Source organism: Ovis canadensis, chromosome 6 (genome assembly GCF_042477335.2).
Source record: "Ovis canadensis isolate MfBH-ARS-UI-01 breed Bighorn chromosome 6, ARS-UI_OviCan_v2, whole genome shotgun sequence".
Lineage (NCBI taxonomy): Eukaryota > Metazoa > Chordata > Mammalia > Artiodactyla > Bovidae > Ovis > Ovis canadensis.
Window position 1 is genome coordinate 19,744,242 of NC_091250.1, and position 26,988 is coordinate 19,771,229.

At 39.2% G+C, this 26,988-nt stretch overlaps 1 protein-coding gene across 2 annotated transcripts in view; it reads left to right on the forward strand.

The window, feature by feature from the left end:
• Positions 1 to 26,988, forward strand: part of TNIP3 (TNFAIP3 interacting protein 3) — a 121,231-nt gene that overhangs the window by 53,707 nt on the left and 40,536 nt on the right. For both annotated transcript variants that reach the window (XM_069593361.1, XM_069593362.1), the window contains 4 exons: positions 492 to 609; positions 20,533 to 20,619; positions 23,733 to 23,810; positions 25,492 to 25,557. In XM_069593361.1, coding sequence (XP_069449462.1) covers positions 492 to 609; positions 20,533 to 20,619; positions 23,733 to 23,810; positions 25,492 to 25,557 — 349 coding nt within the window. The remainder of the gene's footprint in view (positions 1 to 491; positions 610 to 20,532; positions 20,620 to 23,732; positions 23,811 to 25,491; positions 25,558 to 26,988) is intronic.

Genomic DNA, 26,988 nt, shown 5'->3' on the forward strand with positions numbered 1-26,988 from the left:
GCAAAAATGGCCAAGAGACAAGCTATAGAATCCTACACATCTGAGTGTGATCTTGGCCCTGTCACTGTTTTGGAGTTTGACTTTGCATAAATCAGTAAGTTAGTTACTAAATCCAAGTTTGTTCATCCGTAAAATGCAGGTAAATGCTGACTACTGTAATGAATTGTACCCACTGAATAAGAAAATGAATGTAAAGCACCTGGCTTACTGGGAGTGTTTAGTTCTGGTCATTGTTATCAGCCTGTGAAAATTCCGCAACTTGTTTATATCTTACTAGATTACTTAGAATAAATGTGCGGGTAAGTGAAGCTTGAACTTCAGTACTCCTTAAAGTTCTCAAATGGCAGCAACTACTGAATATGCGATTAGAGACCTGGAAATTCTAGGGGTGGGGGGTATCATACATAAATAACACCTCCATGTCATTCACGAATATAATAATTTTTGATTACCTTTGTAAAATGTGGCTTTCCCATGTCCCCCGGGGGCAGGTGTGAAAGCATGGAGCTGGATAATAAAATCCTCGGTCTGATTGAGAGGAATACTTCTAATCCCAGAGGGGTCAGCCTGGGGGCCACGTCGAGTCACAGAAGTCCCTGTTCTGTGAAGGTAAGGAAAACTTTCTGCTTTTTCTCAATACACCCTTCAGCGGCACGGTCACTGAGAAGAACGCAAGGGGAGAGTCCCTGAATCGTTTCCAGTAAGGCGCTTCCTTGACGACTGAGAGGACGAAGTGAGCCCGTGCAAACTTCTCTTACACAGTCACTTCCTGTTACTAAAAAAAAAACCCTCCACAGAAGCTCCTTCCAGTTTAAAGTGTGATATCAGGGAACCGTCATTACAGGAAAGGGAGGTGGAGCTCAAGCTATTAGAAAGAGTGCTTAATGCAGCAACAACTCTTTTATTGGGAGGAGCTAACCTAATATACGCAAACTCACTTACACTGGGTTACTAAAATCCACACAATTCATGCCCATTTTTTAAAGGAAAAAAAAAAAAAAAAACAAGATTTTCCTGATAAGTTCTTTGAATTTTCTCTTGTTTCAGGATGTTTATCTATGGTGCTTTATGTAACAAATAGAATTCAAGGGTAAGCTCAAGCTAGGAACTTTGCAGATACCTTTCTAGAAATACGTCATGAATGACATCACAAGCTCTTAAGCTCAGCAGTCCTTCTAATTAGAAACCGTCTCTAATGATCATTTCAAAATAAATCTAATGTAAGTAAATTAGAAAATGTGGCTGACCTTAAAAATATTTACATAACTTCTGCTTTGGTTTCTTCGTTCTAAAATGATCCAGGCTCATTGTGGAAAAGCTACAGTAAGCATAGAGAAAACTATAGAAATCATGTACAGAGAGATTTATTGCGGAGCTAATGGAGTTTGCAGTCCCCCAAACAAATACTGTCTTTCATAACTAATTTGCAAGGTTCTAGAATTGTATAAGCCTCAGGCCTCACCAAACATGGATCAGCCTCTGAAATCCCCTCCATGCCTACTGCTCCTAGAGAGCCTCGCTTAGCATTGAGATCTGTGTGTCTCCTTCTGGGCCTTTCTCTCTCTGACACACATACACACAAACACACTCACATTCACACTGAGACACATACTCTCACACACACATTCACATTCACACTCTCTCTCTGACACACACACACACATGCACACTGATACACATACTCACACACACACATTTACACTGACACACATTCTCTATCTCATACACACACACTCACTTTCACACTCTTTCTCTGACACACATACACACACACTCACATTCATGCTGTCTCTCTGACACACATACTCACCCACACACACATTCACACTGACACACATACACACACTCACATTTACACACTCTCTCTCTGACACACATACACACACATTCACACTGATATACTCTCTCACACACACACTCACATTCATACTGACACACATACTCTTACACACTCACATTCACACTAACACACATACTCTCACACACACACAGAGTCACACTCTCTCTCTCTGACACACATACACACGCACACTGTTCTGTCAAACACTGTTTTCACTTAGTAACTCGTTGTGGATCCTCCTGTACCTCTTTCATTCACTTTAATGAACAAATAGTATTGTGTCCGTTCTTTCCACTTCTTCCTGAAAAAGAAGCATTGTTTTCAAAGTGAGAAATGCCTCTCTGCTAATGATGAGGGGCCAACAAGGCTTTTCTCTCCACTTCCTTCCTTCTCTTTTCATCCCCACCCCCACTCTCATACACATACCTCTAACTCCCAGTTAAGACTTGCTTCCTTCATGGAAATGTGTGCTTTTTTGTAGTGGCCATCTACTTTAACCCCAAGAAGAAATTTAATGATGAGAATTTGAATCCCCTCCAGAAGCCTGATCCTCGTATTCTCTGTTTATCAGCCCCTAAGACTCATTTGCTCATGACTGACTTCCCTGCCCGTTCTGCTCACTTGTTTTCTGGATTCTTCCTTGTATGGTGAAAACCTCACAGCCCTATTGCCACCCTCTTGGTAACTAGGTTCCTGTCTTCTGGGGACTTGACTGGAACTTCTCTGTCTCTTTAAGATATTGTTTTCCCTATCTCTTCCTTGATAAAAATTTCTCATCTTCCTATACAGTTCCAAGCAAAGGAGAGCAGGCATCTGGCTGGTTCTTGTTTTGTTTTGTTTGCTTTGTGAAATGTAAGGTAAAGACATCTACAGAGAATGAGAGAGTAAAGGTGGAGTCCAGTGGTTAAAACAGGGGAAGATACCCAGGTGGCTCTAGCGGTAGAGAATCTGCCTGCAATTCAGGAGACGGGGGTTCGACCCCTCAGATGGGAAGATCCACTGGAGAAGGAAATGGCAACCCACTCCAGTATTCTTGCCTGGAAAAATCCTATGAGCAGAGGAGCCTGGCAGGCTACAGTCCATGGGGTGACAGAGAGTCAGACACAACTGAGTGCCTGAGCACACCCACAGGAAATGGCCACTGAGAGGCAGAGATGGGAGAGAGGGGCAAAGCTAAAGTGAGTTCCTGGGGAGCAGTGAGGACCGCTGTATAAGACCAGTCACTAACGAGTGTTTGGGCTCCTAAATGTTCAGTCTCTCCATCACTTCTTACCAGCTTAATTCTCTTCAACTTTTAAATATTGAGACTTCATACTATTTTATGGGTAATGTTCTTTGTTCACCATTAAGTATGATTTTATTTTACTTATTAACTTTTATTGAAGTGAACTTGATTTACAATCTTGCGTTAGTTTCAGGTATACAGCAAAGTTACATGTCTATATTCTTTTCAGGTTCTTTTCCATTATAGGTTATTACAAGATATTGAATATAGTTCCATGTGCTATATTGTAGGTCCTTCTTATTTATCTATTTTATATATAGTATTGTGTATCTATTAATCCCAAACTCCTAATTAATCCCTTCCTCCCTCCCCTCACATTACGAGCAATGTTCTAATTCACTCTTTCACATCCTAGCCAACGTCGATTATGACATCCAAGTTTTTCCAACCACTTGCCATACCACTCACAAGCTCTACCTTGATAAATCCATGGCCATTTCGCATCTGACTTTTCACTTGTCCTTTCATTTGCATTTGATACTATCCACTAACTTTCTTAAAACGTCTTCCTCCATTGACATCTGTAAAAGCACCCTTCAACACCCTCCCTTCCCCTCCGCTCTTTCCGTTTCACTCGCGGTCACCGGTCTCCCTTGTGTCACTGCCTGTGTTACACTAATGTCACCCAGGGATCGGTACATAGTGGGTGGCTCACCAAACTTCAAAACACGTGCTGCTGGCTTCCGACACATACACTTACTAAACATGTAGTTCTTTTCTAGATTCATATTGACTTCACTCAGCATTTTCAAAGATGCACTCAGTATCTTTCCTGTCAGAACTGTTGTTTCTCCACTCTCCATTTCCCACTTCCCAAGACGCACCCATGCCCCACCACCCCACCCTCCTTTACCAGTTTCGCGTGCTGTGCTTTTTCACATGCTGTTTATCCTTCATGGAAACCCTTGCCTCCTTACCCCTTGCAGGAGCTGTGTCTCCAATTGTGTTTTCATGTGAATTACTATGAAATCATAGTACCTCCCTCTTTAGTCTCATAGAGTTCTCTGGTCGCCTTTTGCACTGTCCTAAATAAATACCTTCTTTAAACCTCATTCATAGGCTTTATCACCTTGGTTTGGTAATCATTTATGCATAGTCTTCCCTACTAGTCACAGACTTCCTGAGGATAGAGTATGAAGCGTCACATGAATGTGTCTAAAGTCTCATAACACAGGTTTTTCTAGAAGGTACCCATGTTATACAACACATTTGGTTTCATGAACTATGAGAAAAGTAGACTTATAATCACCTTATCTCTAAGAATCCTTCACAAATAATCTCAAAGTCTACAGGAGGGATATTGAATACACACTTAAAAGCTCAGCTTCTCATCCTAAAGCTTTTGACTGGCAGTGATTGTCAGATGCCCACCTATCACTGCTGCTTTGAGATGTTAGCTATACCACTCCCAGGGCACTTTGTGGTACCACTCATAGTGACAAGTAAGCCTAATATGTGGATGTGCTCTCCAGAGCCCAGACAGAGCTAAACACTATGGGTCTCTCCATTGGAGACACCTTTCTTTCCCAACTTTAGCTACACAAGCCCGCAGTACTACTTTACACATCCAGTGTTTGCCAGATAATATGTGTGACTGTCTTTTTTATTTTCATCCTTTTGCAAATGGGGAAACTGAGGTTCAGTGAAGCTAAGTACATTTCTCGTGGTTTCTGCTATAGCTAGTAAGAATTGCATTCTGGACCTAAACCCAGATCTGTCTGGGTTGCTCTATACATCCTGCTTTTAATTACCTCTTCCTCAAATAAGAATCATTTGAAGTGGCTGGGCCTGAGCTCAAGCTGTTACCAGGAACGATGCTGCTGTCAGAGCAACCCCTGCTTTCCTGTGTGCGGCATCACCCTTGCATCAGGCTGCAGGGCATTTACTCTCTCTCTGAGGATAAGTCTCCCAGGAACAATCCTCTTCATCTCCCAGACTTCTGGCATCTCCTTCTCAATTGTCATCTGAAGTATCTTCAAATATTTGATTCCTTAAGTAAACACACTTAATTTCCAGCTGAAATCTCTGCTGAATTACTGTTGACAATAGCACTCCACAGAAGGAAATCCTACATTCAAAATAAACAAAAATGTTTCCATTCTCACTTACATATTGATGGAACTGAAAAAAGTATAAGAAAAATTCTTTTGGAGTAAGATGAGGGTGGGTCAATGACAAACTGTGGAAGGCATCTCTCATTTTCCCACTGGATGGAGCAAGCGTAAGAACAGTAAGGGAGACTCCCTTTCCAGGAAGAAATGTATTTCATTATGACTTTATGAGATGGGTAAAATGCTTCAAATGGTTCAGAGAGCATAATCTTTTAAAAGATTAAGTAAGTTTCTAATCATAAAGAAATATGATTTAATTAGAAGTCCTGAGATATATGTCATGTTCCCTTTATGGTCTACCTTGGCCAAAAATAAGAGGGAGAATTACTACAGAGAAAATGAGAAGTGAAGTGAAGTCTCTCAGTTGTGTCCGACTCTTTGCGACCCCATGGACTATAGCCTACCAGGCTCCTCTGTCCATGGGACTTTCCAGGTAAGAGTACTGGAGTGGGTTGCCATTTCCTCCTCCAGGGGATCTTTCCAACTCAGGGATCGAACCCAGGTCTCCCACATTGTAGGCAGACGCTTTATCATCTGAGCCACCAGGGAAGCCCATAGAAATGAGAAGACTAACTCATTGCTTTGAGGAAACAGAAAAACATTATTGATGAACATGAGGAACTCTATTAATATGAAAGCGGGTTTTAATATTCTGAGACAGTTGAAAGTAGAAAGTTGGTGAACAGAAGGCATTGAAAATCTTGTAGGCAAAGAACAAATCATTTTCTAAGTGAGAATAATACTCAGTTCCAAAGTGGACATTAAATGGAACTTACACTAAACTAAGACGTGGTCTTAATACAGTGACAAAATTAATATATGAAACTTAATTTATTACCCTGTAATTGTGTGTCTTCAAATACAAAAGGAAATGATAGAAGGCTTGAGGTGTTTCCTTGAACAAACAAATATATTCCAGTAATGCTTGGAAACAAGAGTTCAACCTGGGATGGGAAGGAAAAGTGTTTGAATTTTAAGATCTACCAAAACCGAATTTGCTTAAGAGTGTTGTCATGTGTTTAGATTCTATTTTGCTTTTCTTATTTTAACTAAGACACAGCACTAAAAATTGGCTTTTAGTAACTTTGGTACCAGTTGAGGAGCGATTTCCCAGTAATCGGAGACAAATTCTAGCTCTGGACATTCTTCCTAAGGCTAAAAGTCTGGTAAAATGCTTTGAATGGCTCAGAGAGTATAATCTTTTAAAGTGTCCCAATATGAACTTATGACACTTTAAAAGATTATGAGAGAAAAACTTCTTGGAAACTACAGTAAGTTGACAAATGTTTTCTGTAACCACATTTGTTAGGAAAAAACATTAATTTCCCTTTCCTTGTTTTCTTTTTTCGAAAGTTAAGCTATTTCATTATCAAAATCTTTTTTTCTCATTTCTAAACTGGGATGAGATAAGAATAAAGTGAGTGAAAATGTGAAAGCATTTTGTAAATGTAGAGGGCTAAATTGCTCGCACACATACATGCTTAGTGTCCAGCTGTTTGTGACCTGAAGGACTGTGGTCCACCAAGCTCCTCTGTCCATGGAATTTTATAGTCAAGAATACTGGAGTGGGTTGCCATCTCCTCCTCCAGGGCATCTTCCTGACTCAGGGATCAAACCCACATCTCCTGCATCTCTTATGTTTGCAGGCAGATTCTTTACCACTGAGCCACCTGGGAAACCAAAGGGATAAAACACAATTCTTATGATGATGATGATAGTAAGATTAGCTTGAGCCTCAAAGTCTTATTTTTTCTCATAGAATTACTAGCTTCCTCTTTGAATCCCATTATTTAATTTTGAGTCATGGTAACTGTGGAATGTTTTGATCTCTTTTTTTCTGTTAGGAAAAATAAGTTGCATTGTTGTATGAGCAGCTGTTTACTATTCCCTGGGGAATGTCTGAATAGCTGGCTAGGAAAACAGCAAGTTCTTAGGCAGCAAGAAGGCCTGTCTCAACTCAGCTGCTGCACTTTGTGGTGTTTGAAGCTCACAGTAGGCAAGCTGGGTGAAGTCATTTAAACGAGCTATGTATCTTTCTCTTAGCTCTAAGTTCAGCTAGTAGTTTTTAGCTTTATAATTCTAAAAGTATAATCTTGAAACTAAACAGGTTGGTGGACAGAGAGACCAAGCTGTGTTTCCCAAGCTATCACCAGGCCTGATATATGACATATGACTCCTTCCATTCATTTTGAAGATTTTAAAAGCTTCCACTATACATAAATATCAGGTATATGTCCAGATAAGAAGATCTTCCTGTGTATGTTCACCTTGAACTCTATTTTTGTAATAAGGTACAATACCAGACACTGCAGGAAAACAGAGACACAAGTCTGTAAGCTAAGATCAAATTCTAAGACACAAGAATTAAAACTTTTATAAAAGAAGAGGGACAAAGCTCTCCTCCCATTTGAGAGGCATCCATTTGTTGCACAGATGGCTATCTACAGGAGAGGCGAAATGGGGCAGTAAACTCGGGCTCCTCTTGTTTGACAAGTAAGAGATACTTTTGAGTAGGACACTTTCTTACTCAAAAGTTTTCTCTTCCATCTCTGGGAGGATTTGCCCAAGGTTCCTCAAGAGATGGGGTTAGAGAGCACTGGAAGATGCAGGGTGTCCTTTGGAAGCCGTGAGTGATGGGTGCAAAAGGATTCCTTCTGCCTCTGTGAAAATAATAATCCTAGAAGCTCCAATCCAGGCCACTTTGGCAGCCCCAGGAGGAGTGCAACACCCCCAGGGCGTGTTGGTAAAGGAGGGCACCAAGCCTGGAAGGGAAGGGAGACATCTGGGTGGAAATTAGAATAGATGTTATCACTTCAACATTAAAAAAACATAAGGTATCCAGGAGCCTGCACAGAGAAGAAAAAGAATTCAGAGTCTCAGGGTTTCCACTGAACAGACTTCCGAAGCTAAAGGTATTATCTTCATCTTTGGAATCATTGTCTTCTCCTAGATTTAAATAACTTCAGCAGTCACATTTGGAAAAAAAGATGTCTCTCTTGTTATGCAAAAGGAAGAATAACATCAGCCTCTTGATTCAGAAATGTGTAAATCTGTGACACTGCTAAAGGAAGCAGAATTCTTGGCTTGGAAGATTACCGTGAACAAACACACTTGTTTAAGAGTTGTTTAGCAGATTACGTGTTCTTCATGTTCTAGATCTGTTCATTGGGTTGGCCAAAAATGTTGTGTGGGTTTTCTTTGTTTTTTGTTTTTTTTTTTTTAACAAGACCTTATGGAAACTAACATTTTGGCCAACGCAACAGCTTTCTGACAGAATGTGGGTCTCTCATAGGGACTTCCAAACCTAACCTGGGTTTGGGAATCCAATGCCTCAAAAGTCCTTTTTTTTCCCCCCTCAAGCAAGCTTTCCCATTTCTACTTTAATTAGAAACAATTTCTTTCATGGGTGTGGGGAAAGTACCAGCAAAATGGGCATTTTCAGCTCTCACTGAAAAAGGCTCATAGCATTCTAATATCTACCTTCTAGGTAAAATGCATCTTAAGACTCTTTTACCATTTTTGTACTTGTGAGGAGAGTGAGACTTGACCCACAAAGTGTATAAATATCTTGGGATTCTGGGATAAGCAGCAAAAAGTAGAATCATGTGTTCCTTTTTTCCCCCTCCAGTGAGGAAGATTTACTTTTTACAGTAAATTTTCCTTAAATCACCAAAGATCAGTTAGCAAATATCTGCAATTTTTTCAGGCTATCATATTGAAAGACTGTCTTTGAGTCAGGCTCATTTTCAGACAAAACACTCCTGATCACTTATGTGTCCAGAAGTCATCACCATAGTCTCCCATTATTCCTACATCATCTTCATATGTACATCCCCTTTCTTAATTATTATATGTAACTATGGTTTTTGTTATTTAAAACTAGTATCAAAATCCATGACTTATTGAAATGTATTGTCTCAGGAAGAAAGTGATGTCTTTCACCTGAGGTCTCCAGGCTAATCACTTGGTGATTATAAAGCGACACAGAAAGGATTTTATCATTAATGGAGCGGTCCCTCTAATCTTCAGATTTTATGTTCAAAAACCAGAAAATACATGAAAGACATGTCTGTTTTGATTATCTAGTACTAAACACATACCCAATTCACAGTCTATAACCTGTAAACATTTAAGAGTGAGTATATGAATGAAGTACATGTGAAGTCAACACATGTATGTTAAGTACAAGAAAAAAGTGATTTGCAAATATGCTGAGTGATCATGGATTAAAGTCCCTGCAGAACAGAGAACATTTTTTAAAAATTCAATTGCAGGCTTATAATATTCTAAGGCTAAATTTCTCTTTTCTGACTACCATTCATTGGCAATAGAAATTACTTTCTAAGCAAGTAGTGGTAGAAACTAGTAAGACTTTGTTTGGATATGATCTTAAAGGTCAATCTGGTTTATATATACCTCACAAGAAAGCTCAATTCCCTCAAAAGTTTTCTGAATTGTATTTCTTATTGGCTCAAGCTCCTGCATCAAACAAAGTAAATTATGTTTTGTCCAGTGATTTTTTTAGCCATGTTATTCATGTCTCCTCACATAGGTAAAATGCTCTTTGTTGGGAATAAGCCAGTAGGGCTGAGTTCTGGTATGGGTTCAGCCACCCTCTCATCATATCTCTGAACTTCAATTTAATCCTTCTTAACATCAGAGAAGCTCAGGCTTCCCTGGTGTCTCAGATGGTAAAGAATCTGCCTGCAGTGCAGGAGACCCAAGTTCGATCCCTGGGTCGAGAAGATCCCCTGGAGAAGGGAAAGGCAACCCGCTCCAGTATTCTTGCCTGGAGAATTCCATGGAAGTGGAGCTTGACGAGCTTTAGTCCATGGTATCGCAAAGAGTCAGACATGACTGAGCAAGTAATACTTCACTTCACTAACATCAAAGAGTAGCTATCATGGTCAACAAAAGAGTCCGAAATGCAGTACTTGGATGCAATCTCAAAAACAACAGAATGATCTCTGTTCATCTCCAAGGCAAACCATTCAGTATCACAGTTATCCAAGTCTATGCCCCAACCAGTAACGCTGAAGAAACTGAAGTTGAACAGTTTTATGAAGACCTACAAGATCTTTTAGAACTAACACCCAAAAAAGATGTCCTTTTCGTTATAGGGGACTGGAATGCAAAAGTAGGAAGTCAAGAAACACCTGGAGTAACAGGCAAATTTGGCCTTGGAATGCGGAATGAGGCAGGGGAGACTAATAGAGTTTTGCCAAGAAAATGCACTGGTCATAACAAACACCCTCTTCCAACAACACAAGAGAAGACTCTACACATGGACATCACCAGGTGGTCAACACCGAAATCAGATTGATTATATTCTTTGCAGCCAAAGATGGAGAAGCTCTATACAGTCAACAAAAACAAGACTGGGAGCTGACTGTGGCTCAGATCATGAACTCCTTATTGCCAAATTCAGACTCAAATTGAAGAAAGTAGGGAAAACCGCTAGACCATTCAGGTATGACCTAAATCAAATCCCTTATGATTATACAGTGGAAGTGAGAAATAGATTTAAGGGTCTAGATCTGATGGATAGAGTGCCTGATGAACTATGGAATGAGGTTCGTGACATTGTACAGGAGACAGGGATCAAGACCATCCCCATGGGAAAGAAATGCAAAAAAGCAAAATGGCTGTCTAGGGAGGCCTTACAAATAGCTGTGAAAAGAAGAGAGGTGAAAAGCAAAGGAGAAAAGGGAGGATATAAGCATCTGAATGCAGAGTTCCAAAGAATAGCAAGGAGAGATAAGAAAGCCTTTTTCAGCAATCAATGCAAAGAAATAGAGGAAAACAACAGAATGGGAAAGACTAGAGATCTCTTCAAGAAAATTAGAGATACCAAGGGAACATTTCATGCAAAGATGGGCTCAATAAAGGACAGAAATGGTCTGGACCTAACAGAAGCAGAAGATATTAAGAAGAGGTGGCAAGAATACACGGAAGAACTATACAAAAAAGATCTTCATGACCCAGATAATCATGATGATGTGATCACTCATCTAGAGCCAGACATCTTGGAATGTGAAGTCAAGTGGGCCTTAGAAAGCATCACTACAAACGAAGCTAGTGGAGGTGATGGAATTCCAGTAGAGCTGTTTCAAATCCTGAAAGATGATGCTGTGAAAGTGCTGCACTCAATATGCCAGTAAATTTGGAAAACTCAGCAGTGGCCACAGGACTGGAAAATGTCAGTTTTCATTCCAATTCCAAAGAAAGCCAAAGCCTAAGAATGCTCAAACTACCGCACAATTGCACTCATCTCACATGCTAGTAAAGTAATGCTCAAAATTTTCCAAGCCAGGCTTCAGCAATATGTGAACCGTAAACTCCCTGATGTTCAAGCTGGTTTTAGAAAAGGCAGAGGAACCAGAGATCAAATTGCCAACGTCTGCTGGATCATGGAAAAAGCAAGAGAGTTCCAGAAAAACATCTATTTCTGCTTTATTGACTATGCCAAAGCCTTTGACTGTGTGGATCACAATAAACTGTGGAAGATTCTGAAAGAGATGGGAATACCAGACCACCTGCCCTGCCTCTTGAGAAACCTATATGCAGGTCAGGAAGCAACAGTTAGAACTGGACGTGGAACGACAGACTGGTTCCAAATAGGAAAAGGAGTACATTAAGGCTGTATATTGTCACCCTGCTTATTTAACGTCTATGCAGAGTACATCATTAGAAACGCTGGACTGGAAGAAACACAAGCTGGAATCAAGATTGCCAGGAGAAATATTAATAACCTCAGATATGCAGATGACACCACCCTTATGGCAGAAAGTGAAGAGGAGCTAAAAAGCCTCTTGATGAAAGTGAAAGAGGAGAGTGAAAAAGTTGGCTGAAAGCTCAACATTCAGAAAACGAAGATCATGGCATCTGGTCCCATCACTTCATGGCAAATAGATGGAGAAACAGTAGAAACAGCGTCAGACATTATTTTTTTGGGCTCCAAAATCACTGCAGATGGTGACTGCAGCCATGAAATTAAAAGACGCTTACTCCTTGGAAGAAAAGTTATGACCAACCTAGATAGTATATTCAAAAGCAGAGACATTACTTTGCTGACTAAGGTCCGTCTAGCCAAGGCTATGGTTTTTCCTGTGGTCATATATGGATGTGAGAGTTGGACTGTGAAGAAGGCTGAGCACCAAAGAGTTGATGCGTTTGACCTGTAGTGTTGGAGAAGACTCTTGAGAGTCCCTCGGACTGCAAGGAGATCCAACCAGTCCCATTCTGAAGGAGATCAACCCTGGGACTTCTTTGGAAGGAATGATGCTAAAGCTGAAGCTCCAGTACTTTGGACACCTCATGCAAAGAGTTGACTCATTGGAAAAGACTCTGATGCTGGGAGAGATTGGGGGCAGGAGGAGAAGGGGACGACCCAGGATGAGATGGCTGGATGGCATCACGGACTCGATGGACGTGAGTCTGAGTGAACTCTGGGAGTTGGTGATGGACAGGGAGGCCTGGCGTGCTGCGATTCATGGGGTCGCAAAGAGTTGGAACGACTGAGCAACTGAACTGAACTGAACATCAAAGATGCCTCTTCTGACAACTTTATAGCTCTATTATGCAGTTCAAATTGAAGCAGATAAAATATTGCAATCCATGGAACTCACATGTGCAAAATTGTAATTTTCTTTATTTTTTTAAACTGTTTTGTTTCAATCTGGGACCCCACATCCCTCCTTTTGGAAAATAATTTAATCCAGTTGGCTGCAGGAAATCTCAGCCACTTTGGTGTTTGCTCAGACAGTTTCTATTTTCTGTGCAGTCCTACACAGGAATTCTCTCCTCCATCTTCTTGCCTTAGCAGCACCTACAATCTGTGAAGCAGATTTGTGAAGAAATCCGGCTGGAGCAGAGTTGCCAGATGTGGTAAATAAAAATATAGAATGTCAGCATGCGTGCTAAGTCGTGTCAGTCATGTCCAACTCTCTGCGGCCCCATGGACTGTAGCTCACCTGGGAGTCTCCTCTGTCCCTGGGGTTCTCTAGACAAGGACACTGAAGTGGGTTGCCATGCCCTCCTCCAGGGGATCTTCCCAACCCAGGCATCAAACCCAGGTCTCTTACGTCTCCTTCATTGACAGGTGGGTTCTTTATCACTAGCGCCACCTGGGAAGCCCATAGGATATCTCAGTTCAGTTCAGTCGCTCAGTCGTGTGCGACTCTTTGTGAGCCCATGAATCGCAGTACATCTAGTTAAGTTTAAATTTCATAAAAACAACAAAATATTTCATGGGAAATACTTTTTAAAAAACTACTCTGCACCTAAAACTAAAATTTATCTGGCTGTCTTATGCTGTTTTGGCAACTTTAGGAGGAAAGCATCAAGTTGCAATAATCCATCATCTTACACGGCCATTAGCACCAGTATAATCTAATCCTTATGGTCTTTTCACTGGCTTACATCTTCACTGGCAATCACTGATGCTGCTAGGTCCCTCTTCTCATCTCTTGTCCCCAGATTCATGTGATAAATACTGCGTTTTTCTCAATCTGACAGCAAAGCATGCTTAAATCCACAGAACCCGAGTTAACCATTTTTATATCATTCTCAGGAATGCAGGAAATTTCTGACTGTGTTTTCACAACACTCTGGGGTTGAGGTGTCTGTCTAAGGAACCCCCCTACCTAGACAAAGTCCCAGCTGTGCTCCTTGAGGCTCTGCAGAAATTCTCTTCAAGACTTGCCCCTTCCCCAGGTTTAACTCAGGGGGTAAGGCCTCTCGGCCCTATGATGTTCAGTCTGGGCCGTTCGATAGATGATGGGTGAGTTCCTAGAAGAGTTGGGCTCAGTTTCCCCAAGAGGAGGCTCAACATTCAGGTTTTCCCTGATCCTTTCCCCATTCTTCCTCAGGGCCTTTATCTACTATGATCTACCTTTATCTACCATTCCCTGCGTGGGTGTGGGAGTGGGGAAGAGGTAAAGGACTAGGTTATACCATCTTTTCATCTTCCCTCTTTATCATTTATGCTATGATTTTATGCCTTGATTCTGTTTTCTCAAACATTTTGTTATGAAAACTTCAAATATATAGCCAACTTGAAAAGATTTTGTGATGTAACCTGTAGATTTCACCATTAAAAATCTCACTCTACTTGTATATCATGTATCTATCCATCTACCTACTGCTCATTTTGTCCATCAATCCATGTTGCTTTTTGAGACATTTCAAAATAAATTACACAAAAGGAATTAATCTTAAATTTTGTAAAGTTTATTGCTAGAAATACTAGCCTTGCAATTCAAAGCTTCAGTTTTCAGGATAGCCTCTGTTGAAGAGTCTGTTTTGAAATCCAAAGGCTGAATAGGGACTGTTTTTCCTTTTGCATTCAGTGACAAACTTGTTCAGCCCTGAGACAAAAGGTATTTCTCACTGAGCAAAAAAGGATTAGTTATATGAAACAAAGAACCATGTACATTTGGGGGAATCACCAGTTAATATTTCAGGACATTAACTTATATAATAAAGCACTATACAAATGTAGGAAATATTAGTGAAAACCACACTTATACCTTTTAAAAAATCCCTCATAGCATGTATAATCATTGATATTATGTATCTATTAAATATTAACTATGATTAGGAGAAAAAAATTAAAGGGGTTTGTATGGAGAAAAGTTAATATTGATCATTTAAACAAAATAAAGGTGAAATATTTACCTATAAAATGAATAAAAATAAAATGTATTCAAACAGAACAGCTTTTTAAAAATGGGTAGATACTCCTCCTTGATCATTTCTTATTTGGAGACAAAATATATATCTTTGTTTATCCCTGTGGTCTTTCTCCTCTGGACTGTGTTTTAAGAAGTAGCAATGTTCTATGATTTCCTACTAAATAAAGATTTATACATAAACAGATATTTTAAAAATGTGTATGTCACTAGCCTGTGCTCTAAAGATACTGTTAGTTCCCAAGGCTAAAATGATATTGACTCTACCTTCAAGAAGCTTACAGCCTTGAGAGAGAAAGATACACAAAATGACGGTTTATGATAAGTGTAGATATTGATGCCTCACACAGCAACCTGGGATCACAAAGGAGGAGGTAACTAACTCCTCTGGCAAACCAGAGAAGCCTTCAAAGGGGCTGGTGGTCAGACTGGATCAGATGGGTTACTGCTTTGGGCAGTGTTGAGAAACCTTTAGACTGGAAGCTTCATAAAGTCTTCAGTTTCATAAAGACAGGAGAATAGTCGGCAAAGTCCAATTTGCCCGATGATGTAACTGAGATGCACTAAAAGCTAGAAGTGTGCAGTGGAAATAGACATATATGTACTGCATGGAAGAAGGGCTTTAGACTCCAAGCTGGAGAGAAACAAGCCTGTATCCCCCAAGAGGATGTGGAATTTGGGACATGCCTCTCAGGGGACACATCTAGTCCAAGCCATGTCTGGGGGATAAAACAGAGGTCATTTACTAGTTTGGATGCCAAGAAGTTGACGTTCCTGATCCTGAGATCTTTTTTAAACTCTTGAGTAGGTACCCACTTCATCAACATTGCAGATTTAGTTTGGGATGGGGAGAAGGCTTTACATGTGTCTGAGCACTGCTTGGACTTGCACAGGTACTAAAATAGTTGGCACTATGTTAGGTTTAAGAAATATGGAATAAACACAGCAGACAATAACAACATATAGGGTATGACATACAGTGCTATAGAAAAAATATAGCAAGAAAGGGCTGAGATGGAGAGCAATTTTAAATAGGAGGCCAGGTAAGATCTCAATGAAGAGATGACATTGAAGTAATTACCCATTGAAGGGGAGGGGATGAGCCATGCAGTTATCTAAGAGAAAGACAGTTCTGAGCAGACAGAACAGGATGTGTACATGACAGGTTCACGGACCAGCGGCGTGGCCAGGACAGGATGGAGTAAACAAACAGGAGGATACTGAGAAAGAGGTCAAGGGAGCACAGGCAAGAGCAGCGAGGACGTTGCGGGCCACTGTAACGATAGAGCGTTCTGCTTTCACTCTGAATGAAACAGGAAGCCACTGAAAGTTTCTCAGCAGAGGAGTGACATGAAAGGACATATTTTAAAGACTTGCAGTGTCTACTGGACTGAGAAAAGATGGGAAAGGAGCAAGAGTGGAAGCAAGGAAGCTGTTAGGTTACTGCAGTAATGCAGGTCATGTAGCTAGTACAGGGTGGACTAGGATTGATGCAGGGACAGGTATCAGTCACTACTTGATGCTCTTCTAAGAATTTTCATGTGAACAAAATCAGGAAGCAATTATTGACATTTCCATTTTGAAAATGTATGAAAAGGCATGTTTATTTCATTCTTTCCTTAAACTGGGAAAACTCTCGGCTTTTGTGGCAACGTGTTGCTTTCCTTTCTGGATGTATTTTCAGAGATCCGAAAAAATATCCAGATGAATTGGGTAAAGCTGTGAGGAAAAAGATACCTCAAGGATGACTCCAAGATGCTTAGTCGAAGGCATGAAAGTTGTTACTGATTGTGATGGGGAAGACAAGTTTTGTGGGAGAAGATAAGGAAATAGCTTTCATACAAGTGGTGAAGGAGGTATCTATTAGGCATCCAAAAAAGGATGATGAGCAGGCAATTAATATAGGTGTTTGGAGTTCAGAGTTACGGTTCATTCTACATGCCCCAGATGAACTGATTATAAGTAGTTTGATTACCATGAATTGTTAAATATTTAGGATATTATTTTTGATAATATCTATTAAGTGGTATTAGAGTTGTCAATCTAACCCATTTAATACATAATGTGCATATCCAGGTTTATTTTTTACTAAAAAGCCACTTTGATTATGTAATTCCTTTGCTCAGAGGTCTTCAGTAGTGCCCCATGGTCTATGTAATAAAGTTAAAATTTCTTAGTCTAAAATTAAAAGCTTTTTCCAATTTGATCCAAATCAACTTTAGGCAGAGCACATGAGCCCCTCTCTAGTTACACTGCGCTTATGAGAATCCTTCATACTTAGGCTTGTCCATCTCTGTTTCCTTTAAGTTGCTCCCCTTAATGGTAGCATAGCTCAGTTCTCACCATCTATGAACATCCAATCCATCCTTCAAGGCCCAGCAAAAATTCCAACTCCTGCAATAACTATGAAAGCTCAGAATGAGCTCTCTCTGAATTTTCACAAGCATGCTCATATATATATATATATATATATATATATATATATATATGTTTCATTGAGAGTAGGAACTTCGATTTTTCCTTTGGAACCCACTTAGTGCCATGTGCATTGTAAGTGATATGTAAATGACTGATGAGCCCTATCCTTAAGGCCATATTATTATTAATATCAAAGCTCTTATGTATGTTATTATGAACAGCAACCCTAGGAAGAAGACACCTTTACTATCCCTAGTTTACTATGTGGGATTTGAGACTTAAGGGCCTTAAGCATCATTCGCAAATTTATAAGCAGTGACTGGTAGAGCTGAAATATGAATCCAGATGGCTGCTTTCTAAGGGCAGATGTTTTAGTCACCACCAGATACTCTGTCTCCTAGTTAGACAGCTTAGAATAGGTAAGTACTGCTGCTTAGAGTGGGTGGCCTATCCCTTCTCCAGTGGATCTTCCCAACCCAGGAATAGAACTGGGGTGTCTTGCATTGCAGGTGGATTCTTTACCAACTATACTATCCGGGAAGCCCACTTAGCACATTCACTTAAAATCCATGCAAATAGATCCAGAAAGCAAAGGAAGTTTTTCCACCCCCATTCTAAAAGGATATTGAAGAAAAATCCATGTTTATTTCACCTACCAAAGAATCTCTCCAAGCATTTATAGAAATGTGATTTCTCTCAGACTAATTTTGAGGGAGTTATCATCAACTGGAATGACTGTTCCTGACCACTGACTGGTAACTCCTTGGTCCTTCACTTCACCATATTTCTGTATGTTTGTTATTTTCCTCTAGATATTAATATTATTTTAGTCACTTGAGAAATGAGAACTCCTCAGACTTGCTTTAGAAACATGGAGTGACATGTCCATTTCTCTGAAAGTTATTGCAGCTACTAAGGCTTCTCAGGGAACAAAGTTTGGCTAAAAGTCAGACACTGCAAGTATACAGCATATGTGAGGCAGTGGAGGTGAGGCGAAGAGAGCGTGTATAACAGAAAATATCCAGGGTATTTCCTAGGACTGTACTAAGGCACATTCCTTTTTTTCTCCCACCAAACTTGGGGCACTCCAGAAGAGTTATTATTTATTCATAAATCACCACATGGCTCTCTGAATCTAATAGAACATCCATTTGTTGTTAAACTGGCATGGCAGGAGAGGCAAAAAATAAAATAATGAAAAATGCAAAAATACAGGATTTCCATTCAGTAGAATCACTTACACCCTGATGGACTACAACAACGAATGTTCAACAGGATACCCATATAGCCAGGGCCTACAGACAGCAATGCCTGGCAAGCAAGTGTTCTTTCTAATCACTTCTTTAGGTCAGTGCCACCAGATCCACTGGGTTATTCTTACTAAAAATGCAGATAAAGCTGAAGGGAACTTTGACCGTATATAACTATGCTTTGAGTATGAGTGTATTTGGGAGGAGGGGTTGGGAGAGAAAATAATACATTTTTATGTTTTGTTTTGTTTTTTCCTGATGAGTGGATTTGACAGTTAATGAAGTGTCAGTCTCCAGGAAACCCCTGCTTATATTCCCTAAAATCAAATCACACGTGACTCGTTTTACCTTTAGAACTCTGAACAATTTGTTTCCCACTTGTACTTTTGGATATTGCCTTAAGGAATATCATTCTGTTTCACTCAAGTGTACCCCCTAAACAGACCAAGAAACCAGCAGAAAGTACACACACACACACACACACACACACACACACGCGCGCGCGCGTGCATTCCGGATGGAGAGAGCCACAGATATCAGGGGTGTGGCCAGTTCAGGAAGCAGAGTGAATTAATTCAGTGTGGCAGGAACACAAGAAGCAGATATGGAGAGCTAAAGATGAAGAGCCAAAGCAGACAAAGGAGAGTCAAATCCTAGCCACCCATTCATTCCCTTTTAAAGAGTTTGAATTTCAGGAGTTTTAGGGTTTATCCTACATATATGTTGATATTGAATGCTGCTGCTGCTAAGTCGCTTCAGTCGTGACCGACTCTGTGCGACCCCATAGACGGCAGCCCACCAGGCTCCCCCGTCCCTGGGATTCTCCAGGCAAGAACACTGGAGTGGGTTGCCATGTCCTTCTCCAGTGCATGAAAGTGAAAAGTGAAAGTGAAGTTGCTCAGTCGTGTCCGACTCCTCGCGACCCCATGGACTCCAGCCTCCCACTCTCCTCCATCCATGGGATTTTCCAGGCAAGAGTACTGGAGTGGGGTGCCATTGCCTTCTCCATGATATTGAATAGAGAGGTCTAAAGAAAACTGTAAACTAAGTAACTAAATTCTTTTCCCTTTCCTTTCTATTCCTGCCTCTCTCTTTGTTCCCTTTCCTCCAAGTCAAGAATGACGTCTTCTGCTCCGTCAGGGCCCCTGTGTGTGGCTCAGAGCACCTGCTTTCCCTGCTTTTATCTGCACTACCTATCAAGTGCTCCATTACCTCAGTGCCCTGTAAAACTACAAGCCAACTCATTAAAGCTGAATGTTAGTGAAAAAGAAGATTTTACTTCCCTGGAGTTATGAAGAAAATGCGGACCAACTACAGAAAAAACAGTCTTGAGACACCCAATAACTTTGTCATGAATTATTTTCTTTTCTAGTTCCCTAAGAATTAGTAGCTCTTACAGAATTATACATGACATTAAATTGCACACAGTTAAGCTGACACACATAAGACATTGCCAGAAAATCCGGCCCTTAGGAAAATAAGTACCCCGAGTTGTCAAAAAGTCAACAGTTACTTAATTGATCTGGGAAATACAGTGAAGTTATGGCAGTTGGGCTACTGAGGAAAGATTTGGTGTGCCTAGGCTAGTCTGTGGTAACTTCCTCCTCCAGTGAGAGAAACTGCCAGTAAAGGAAGAAAGGCAATTTACATACCATAGCAAGGCGATCTGCCTTGTGTGTTACTCACAGCTTGCCAGCTTGAGACATCCTGGGAAGCCCCTAGCTGGAAGAGAAGAAAAGTTATCGTCACAGTCGCTGTTAGCGTTATTCTGTGTAATTCACATACAGAGTCACTTCTGTACATTTTCAGCGAAAAATTGTTACTGTTGTTTTCTGCCACGAGTAAACTATTTTTGTAGTATTTTTTAAATTACGTATATTTTGCTCTCACTTTAAAACACATTTTCTTCTTTTTTTTTTTCTTTCTGCTCTCCAAGCCTCCAGGAAAAACAGTTTCTGTGGCACATTTCTTACAGAGCTCAGCTAGAATGAGTGGTGCAGAAAGTCCTACGGATCATGCAGAGGTAAGAACACATTTCTGGGAGATGAATTCACCATATGTGGCATCAACAGTGTCGCTAAAGGCTAATTATGCAATGACTATAAGAATAGCAATGTCTATAAGAATAGCAATGTCTAGTGTGCTTTCTTCAGCTAAGATACGCTCTACATATTTCAACAATGCTATTCAATAAAGAAAAAATATCTAGGTGACTAACTGCATTTTCTTTGACCCCTCTGAGCTACATTTATTATTTTTTTTTAACAAAGTGAGAAATAAAAGCCTATCCTTTCAGCTTTTCAATTCTATGTTTCACATTTTGCTCTTGACTTAAAAAAAAATTGGTTTAATGTAAAATTTAAGAGAATATTATATTGGTGTGCTTAAAAATAAAATCTATTATAGCAATAAAGTACCTGTCATAAAATACTTATATACATGCAATTAATATCACATTCTTTGCTCTGTTACTGTTTACTGCAACAGATACTAATTGAAAGTGTTTTCTTGAAGTATTTTTTAATGATAACTAAGATATAATAGGAAACAGACTCTTTCAGCCATTCAGGTTTTAATTTAGCAGTCCCAGAACTTGAATCTCTTAAAAGCTGATCTGGGCATTAGGGTAAATGAGAAAGCAAGGTCTGAATAATTTGCACATAGATTACATTTTATTGGGAGTAATTTTTCTTTAAATGAGCCCTTAGAAGGACCAGTGACCTAAAAATCTTTCTATGCCTTCATTAGCAAATAAGAAGCACAGCAAAAACAAGCGAAAAGTTTCTCCAAAACTTTGTATTTGACTGTTTTGTTTCATTTTAATACACATCTATGTCAGATGCATGGTGGTAAAATGTTGATTAATCTCCACAAAAATTCTTAGTGATATATTTATGACTTGTAAGTCATACCTATTGCTGTGCTTTATCTATCTTGCAGATTTAATATATTTACTAAATCATTTTATAAAAATTTGATAAAGAATTATTTAAAAATAACTTTTAAAAGAAAATCAAGTGTCAAAATAGTTCATAATTTTTTAGAGAAAATTATATATGGAAAAAATGCAATCTGATTACTCTCAATCTAAATTCTCAGAAGGCAGGGTCATACAAATATCTGTTAGTCACAGAATTTTTTTTGTCTTTGTCATAAATAGAAAAAAGACTTCTTGAGGACCCCAAATTCAAGTTCTAAACCATGGTGTGAAATGGAGGAACCTTGAACTTTAATATGAATCATGAAAATCAGTGGCATTTATTAAAAATAGAGGTGGGATGAATAGGTGGAGCAGAGAGAATTTTAAGACAATTCTACAAGACATTCTACAGGATCTTACAGTGATAGATACATGTCATTACATATTCATCTACAGCCACAGAATGCACAACAGCAAGAGGGGATCGTAATGTAAACTGTGGGTTTGGGTGATAATGCTGTGTCAATGCAGGCTCATCTGTTAACAAACATACCACTCCGGTAGAGGATGCTGACAATGGGGAAAGCTACCCATGTGTTGGGGCAATAGCTATATGGGAAATCTCTCTACTCCCCACTCAGTTTTGCTGTGAACCTAAAACTGCTCTAAAAAGTAAAGTCGATTAAAAAGAAGATAGAGTGCTATAGCTCCCTTTCAGAAAATCTGATCAGTGTTCTGGGTGCTGTATGTATAGCAAGCCCCCAGGTGAATGCACCCTAGTGGTGAGAGAACCGCTAGTCTAGAATCCAGCTTTTCTGCATCTCGGCTTTGCCAAGCCCAGCACATACTAAGTAGGGTTGCTTCACAGCATTTTCCAAATCAGCTATGACTAATTTTTAGTCTGTTCTGATCCAGGATAAGTTCTGTCCCTTAGAAGTCTTCCTAAAAACCAGAAATCTCAATTGCAGGACCCAACATACTTCTCCCCTGGAAACTGATATCACTTCTGGCACTGGGTCAAACCAGTTTGAGGTCAAGAAGTAGGTATAATCATCCTGATTTTTGTCAACCTAAGAAGAATGCCTCTTTTTAAATGCAGTCTTACTTACACATGTGTCTGAATAGGAAGTAACTAAGAAAACTAAGAACAGAGTCTACAGAGGTGTAAAAATCCATGGAACCCTAAAACACTGAGACAAAAGCTAGCAAAGATAGAAAAATAATTTTATAAATCATTTCTAATGAAAAAAGTCCTGGAACTTCCATGGAGACTATAAAACAACATTTCTTGTAACATTTCTGGCAAAGGCCATCATGTTTTGAAAATGTTTCTTATTGTTCATGAATACCCTTAAGCAATTTCTTGGTCCACAAATGGCAGATTTCCAGGCTACCCTCATCATCCAATTCATTGTATTACTTTATGATTCAGCCATGCAATGGTTTTAAGACTATTGAGTTAGAAAAGAGAAAACAGTACCATAGTGAACTTTGCTGGTGATCGCTTTAGACAGATGGTAGGCAGTTTCCAGAATTGTTGTGCTTGCTTTATTCTTAAAAATAAAAAAGTGATTAATTTTTCACCATGCCAATGATTTATTATTAACCTAGATCTGTCACCTAGTGGCTTTATACATAGGGCTGGTTAAAATTACACAACATGAGATGACCTATGCTCACCTCTCTAAGATAATCATATGATGGTCACTGAAGTAGTTAATGTATTATTATTGCTTCGGAATCCGTTTGTCTCCATGTAACATACTGCGTTAGTCTCCTTTTCTTGGTTCTATCATTCCTCTGACTTTTAGGGCCACTCCAAATCATGGGCGTGGCTATATAAATGAATTCTCTTTTAAAATTTTACCAGGTACATACCTGACATGTATCTATGAAACTTACCTGATTTCTATATACATTATATTCTGTATTTTCATTTTGGGGGGAAAATGATTAAAATCCAAATTCATAAAATTCTAAATTCTTGCTTACCTCTTATATAGATACATTTGTAATTTATTCAATAATTGTCAAGGTCGTTAATTCATATAAAAGAGTTTCTAAAATATAAAGCTTTTTCATCAACAGTTCTCTATGGAGATGATAATATTTTAGCAAAATTTTTATAAATTACAACATGAGAGCTTGTGAAAGGCAGCATTTCTCCTGTTTATTTGATAGACTATTCTGCTTTGCTGTTTTTTTTTTTTTTTAAGTGTGCTCAATCGTCAAGAAGAAAGAACTTAAATTCTCTTGAACAAAAGATAAGATGTCTGGAAAAGCAGAGAAAAGAGGTAATTTTGCAATATTAGTTGGAGCAACATGGGCCATGAATTAATGCTGAGAATAAGAGGCACCTAGAGCCTCTTCTTTCTGTTGCTGGTTGCAGTGTGTACCTTCAGGGTAACAGACTGCATTGTACTGAGAGCAAATGCTTCTTTCTCACTCACCTACACATCTCTCACTCAGTCTCTCAATGCTTTTGCGCAAATGAGTAAAAATGACAAACCCATGAATTCAATCATTATAATTTAATTGTTTTAATTAGATGTTTCTTCCACATGGGCCAGGTGAGTTTATCATCTGGGCTGTTAATGCTCTGCAATTTGACACACCTTGAAACTCAAATTGTCAAAGGCTTTATTGTATAGTTGACTTGGGTACTGTGACATCATGAGTTGGCATCCGACCCACAGGGGTTAAGGAGCACTATCACAAAAGAAGTTTGTTTTAAAACGTCATTGGGTATGTAATGGATATTCTTTTGAGTTCTGTTTTTCTGAGTTAATGAATATTAGAACTTCTTTATTCTCCTTGCCAGAGAAAGAGGTACAAAACTAACCCTTCTGGCACCACGTTGTCAATCTGGTACTTCCTTTTCTAAGTCACTTTCTACATTACAGCCTTTCTGTCTTCTTCCATGTCCTCCACCCTTCTTTGATACTGCATAAAATAGTGTGCTCTTCTGGGCAAGTACTGAACTTCAGCAAAGTAATGGTACCAGAGCACAGAAATGTTAGTCCCTAAAATGATAGCAGCTAGGGGATCTTTATAAAATAATACTATATAGTCTTATACTAAAAAGTCACAGCTATTTCTAGCATCAGAGTTACCTAGCTACTGCCACTCTGTATTAGGTATTTTGTTTTGTAACTAAGAAAATTTTGTTACCTTTTTAGTCATTATATCTATCTTCTCCATGTCTGTCCTATATTTATAGCTGTTGGAATTTCTTTTAATGTGGAAAGCTGTAGACTTCTTGACTAGAAAACTAAAAAGAGGTCATAGTGTTTTTCTTTTCATCTATTTAGCACATAGTTTTGAAGTTTGAAACAAAAGTTTCAAATTGTTTGCAGCCTAAATTGCTTCTAAAATTGGCTTATGACAAAACTATTATTCCTCAAATAATCTAAGCTTTCAAAAAAGTGATATTATCTATTAGTTGAGTATATTATACAAATCATGTACTGATTTTTTTAAAAAAACACATTATTGCAAGCAAATGATTATCAGCTAATGAGACTTGGAATTTTTAATACAAATTCTGCCTTTAAAAGCTATAAGAAATATTACATTATAATAGTCAAGATAAGCACATAGAAAAATATGGAAAGATTTGAAAAAATACTTCAGATATGAATAAATATTACAGAAAACCACTAATGCAATCTGTATCAGGTTCTAGTTGGATTGAACAAAGAAGATGAAAATTCAGATAAGTATGCAAAGTTAAGTTTCTAATAAATTGTTCGGCTGACTAGTCAAGATATACCTAAGATGTACTAGTTTTTCCTATGTGAGCCAATTATGAAAGGTGAATGTGTTAACTCATCCCAGATCTACCAGAACTTGGTGGAAAGAATAGTGTCTTCACCAATGACTTCCAAAATCTTACCTCAAAAAGTGATTTCATTTTGACTAAATTTCCAACTGGGCAGAATCCTTTGTTGATTTACCAAATTCTAATAATTTCAGCTCCTGGAAGTTAACCAGCAATGGGATCAGCAATTTAGAAGCATGAAAGAGTTATATGAAAGAAAGGTAAACACCTCTTTGTTTGGTATTTGCTTTAAATCAATAATCTGAGTGAGCCAAGTATGTGAAGATTTTCATTGATTTCAACTACAGGAAATTTGTGAATAGCCAGCCATCTGTTGAAAAATGATAAGGGGGAGGGTGCTGAGTGTATTACTGGCCTCATGGTACTGAAGATTAATGAAGGAAGCGAAGGTGTCAGTGAATTGTCTTGAGAATGTAAAAATAAAGATACTAAAAATAGCCTCTAGCAATATCTCTAAGTTCTTATGCACATTTATCACAGCTCACAGAGCATCCTGGCTCTGTTACTAGCAGCCATAAAAGCACAAAGTTATATGTGAGGTGAGAGATGGTTTAAAGTTCATACTGTTTTATACAAGGCTGGTTCTCTAATTCTTTATAGCATAAGCTGTTGCCCACAGATAAGGAAAGAATGCTAACAGTGAATGAGGGAAAATGGGGCAAACCCTCTTCTCTCTAAAGCATGTTCGACAAGAAACTTTTGTTTTGGTGAGAAATAATCTTTTTTTTGGGGGGGGGGAAATATTTAAAGAGGAAAAGTCAATTTATTGTTCAAAATCATTTCATGTTTCAAAAGAGAGAGAAGAAAAAGCAAACTCCCTAAATAATTCAAAATTAAGAAATTTGACCATGAGTGAGAAATACAGCAGAATTGCTCTTTTCTTCCCCATTTTGATACTCAAAATATTACATTTAGAAAAAGTAGGATAGTTTTCACTACATCAGGCCATGGCCAAGCCACTTTATATATTAAAATTCAGAGGGGCATCTTTTGAGTCTCCAAATTTTAAATCACATGATCCCAGAGAAAACGATTGGTTATCTTCCCAAAGGGCTTGCAGCTGCGTGAAGACCCAGGGTTAAAAATGGTCACACTGCCCATCTTTGATGAAGTGCTTGTTCCTAAGGCTTCTCTCCCTGGGCCCCTGTCACCCAGACACCTAATTTGGAATTTAATAGCAGGTCAAGAGGCTTAGCACGCACTGCACAGTAGGTCAAGTGCTGCAGGTTATTGAGGAGTAAAGGCCTTATCTGTTTTCCTGCAATGTAAGCATATTCACTGATCTCCATCCTTCGCTGCCCTCTTCAGATCAGGCAAGGCACACCTTGCCAGTTGAAAATAGAATGACAAGCCTGGATGGCTCCCGTAAAGTCTAAGGGTTTATTCCCTCCAAAGGGGTGCGGTCTGGAGAAAGGAGCCTACAAGCTGTTTTGGTGTTTGCTTTTTTCTCTTGCAGAGGAAGTATTTTTTAAAAAGCAAAAGACCTGATCTTGGTTTGGGACAGTGGGAAGAAGAGCCCCTCCCTAGGGGATGCCCAGGAGTGAGCCAGTTCTGTCCCCGGGTGTTGGGTTGGGAAAAATACAGGGGTTGGTGGGCTTCGGACTTGGTGTCTGCAGCTGTCTGTGAACCAC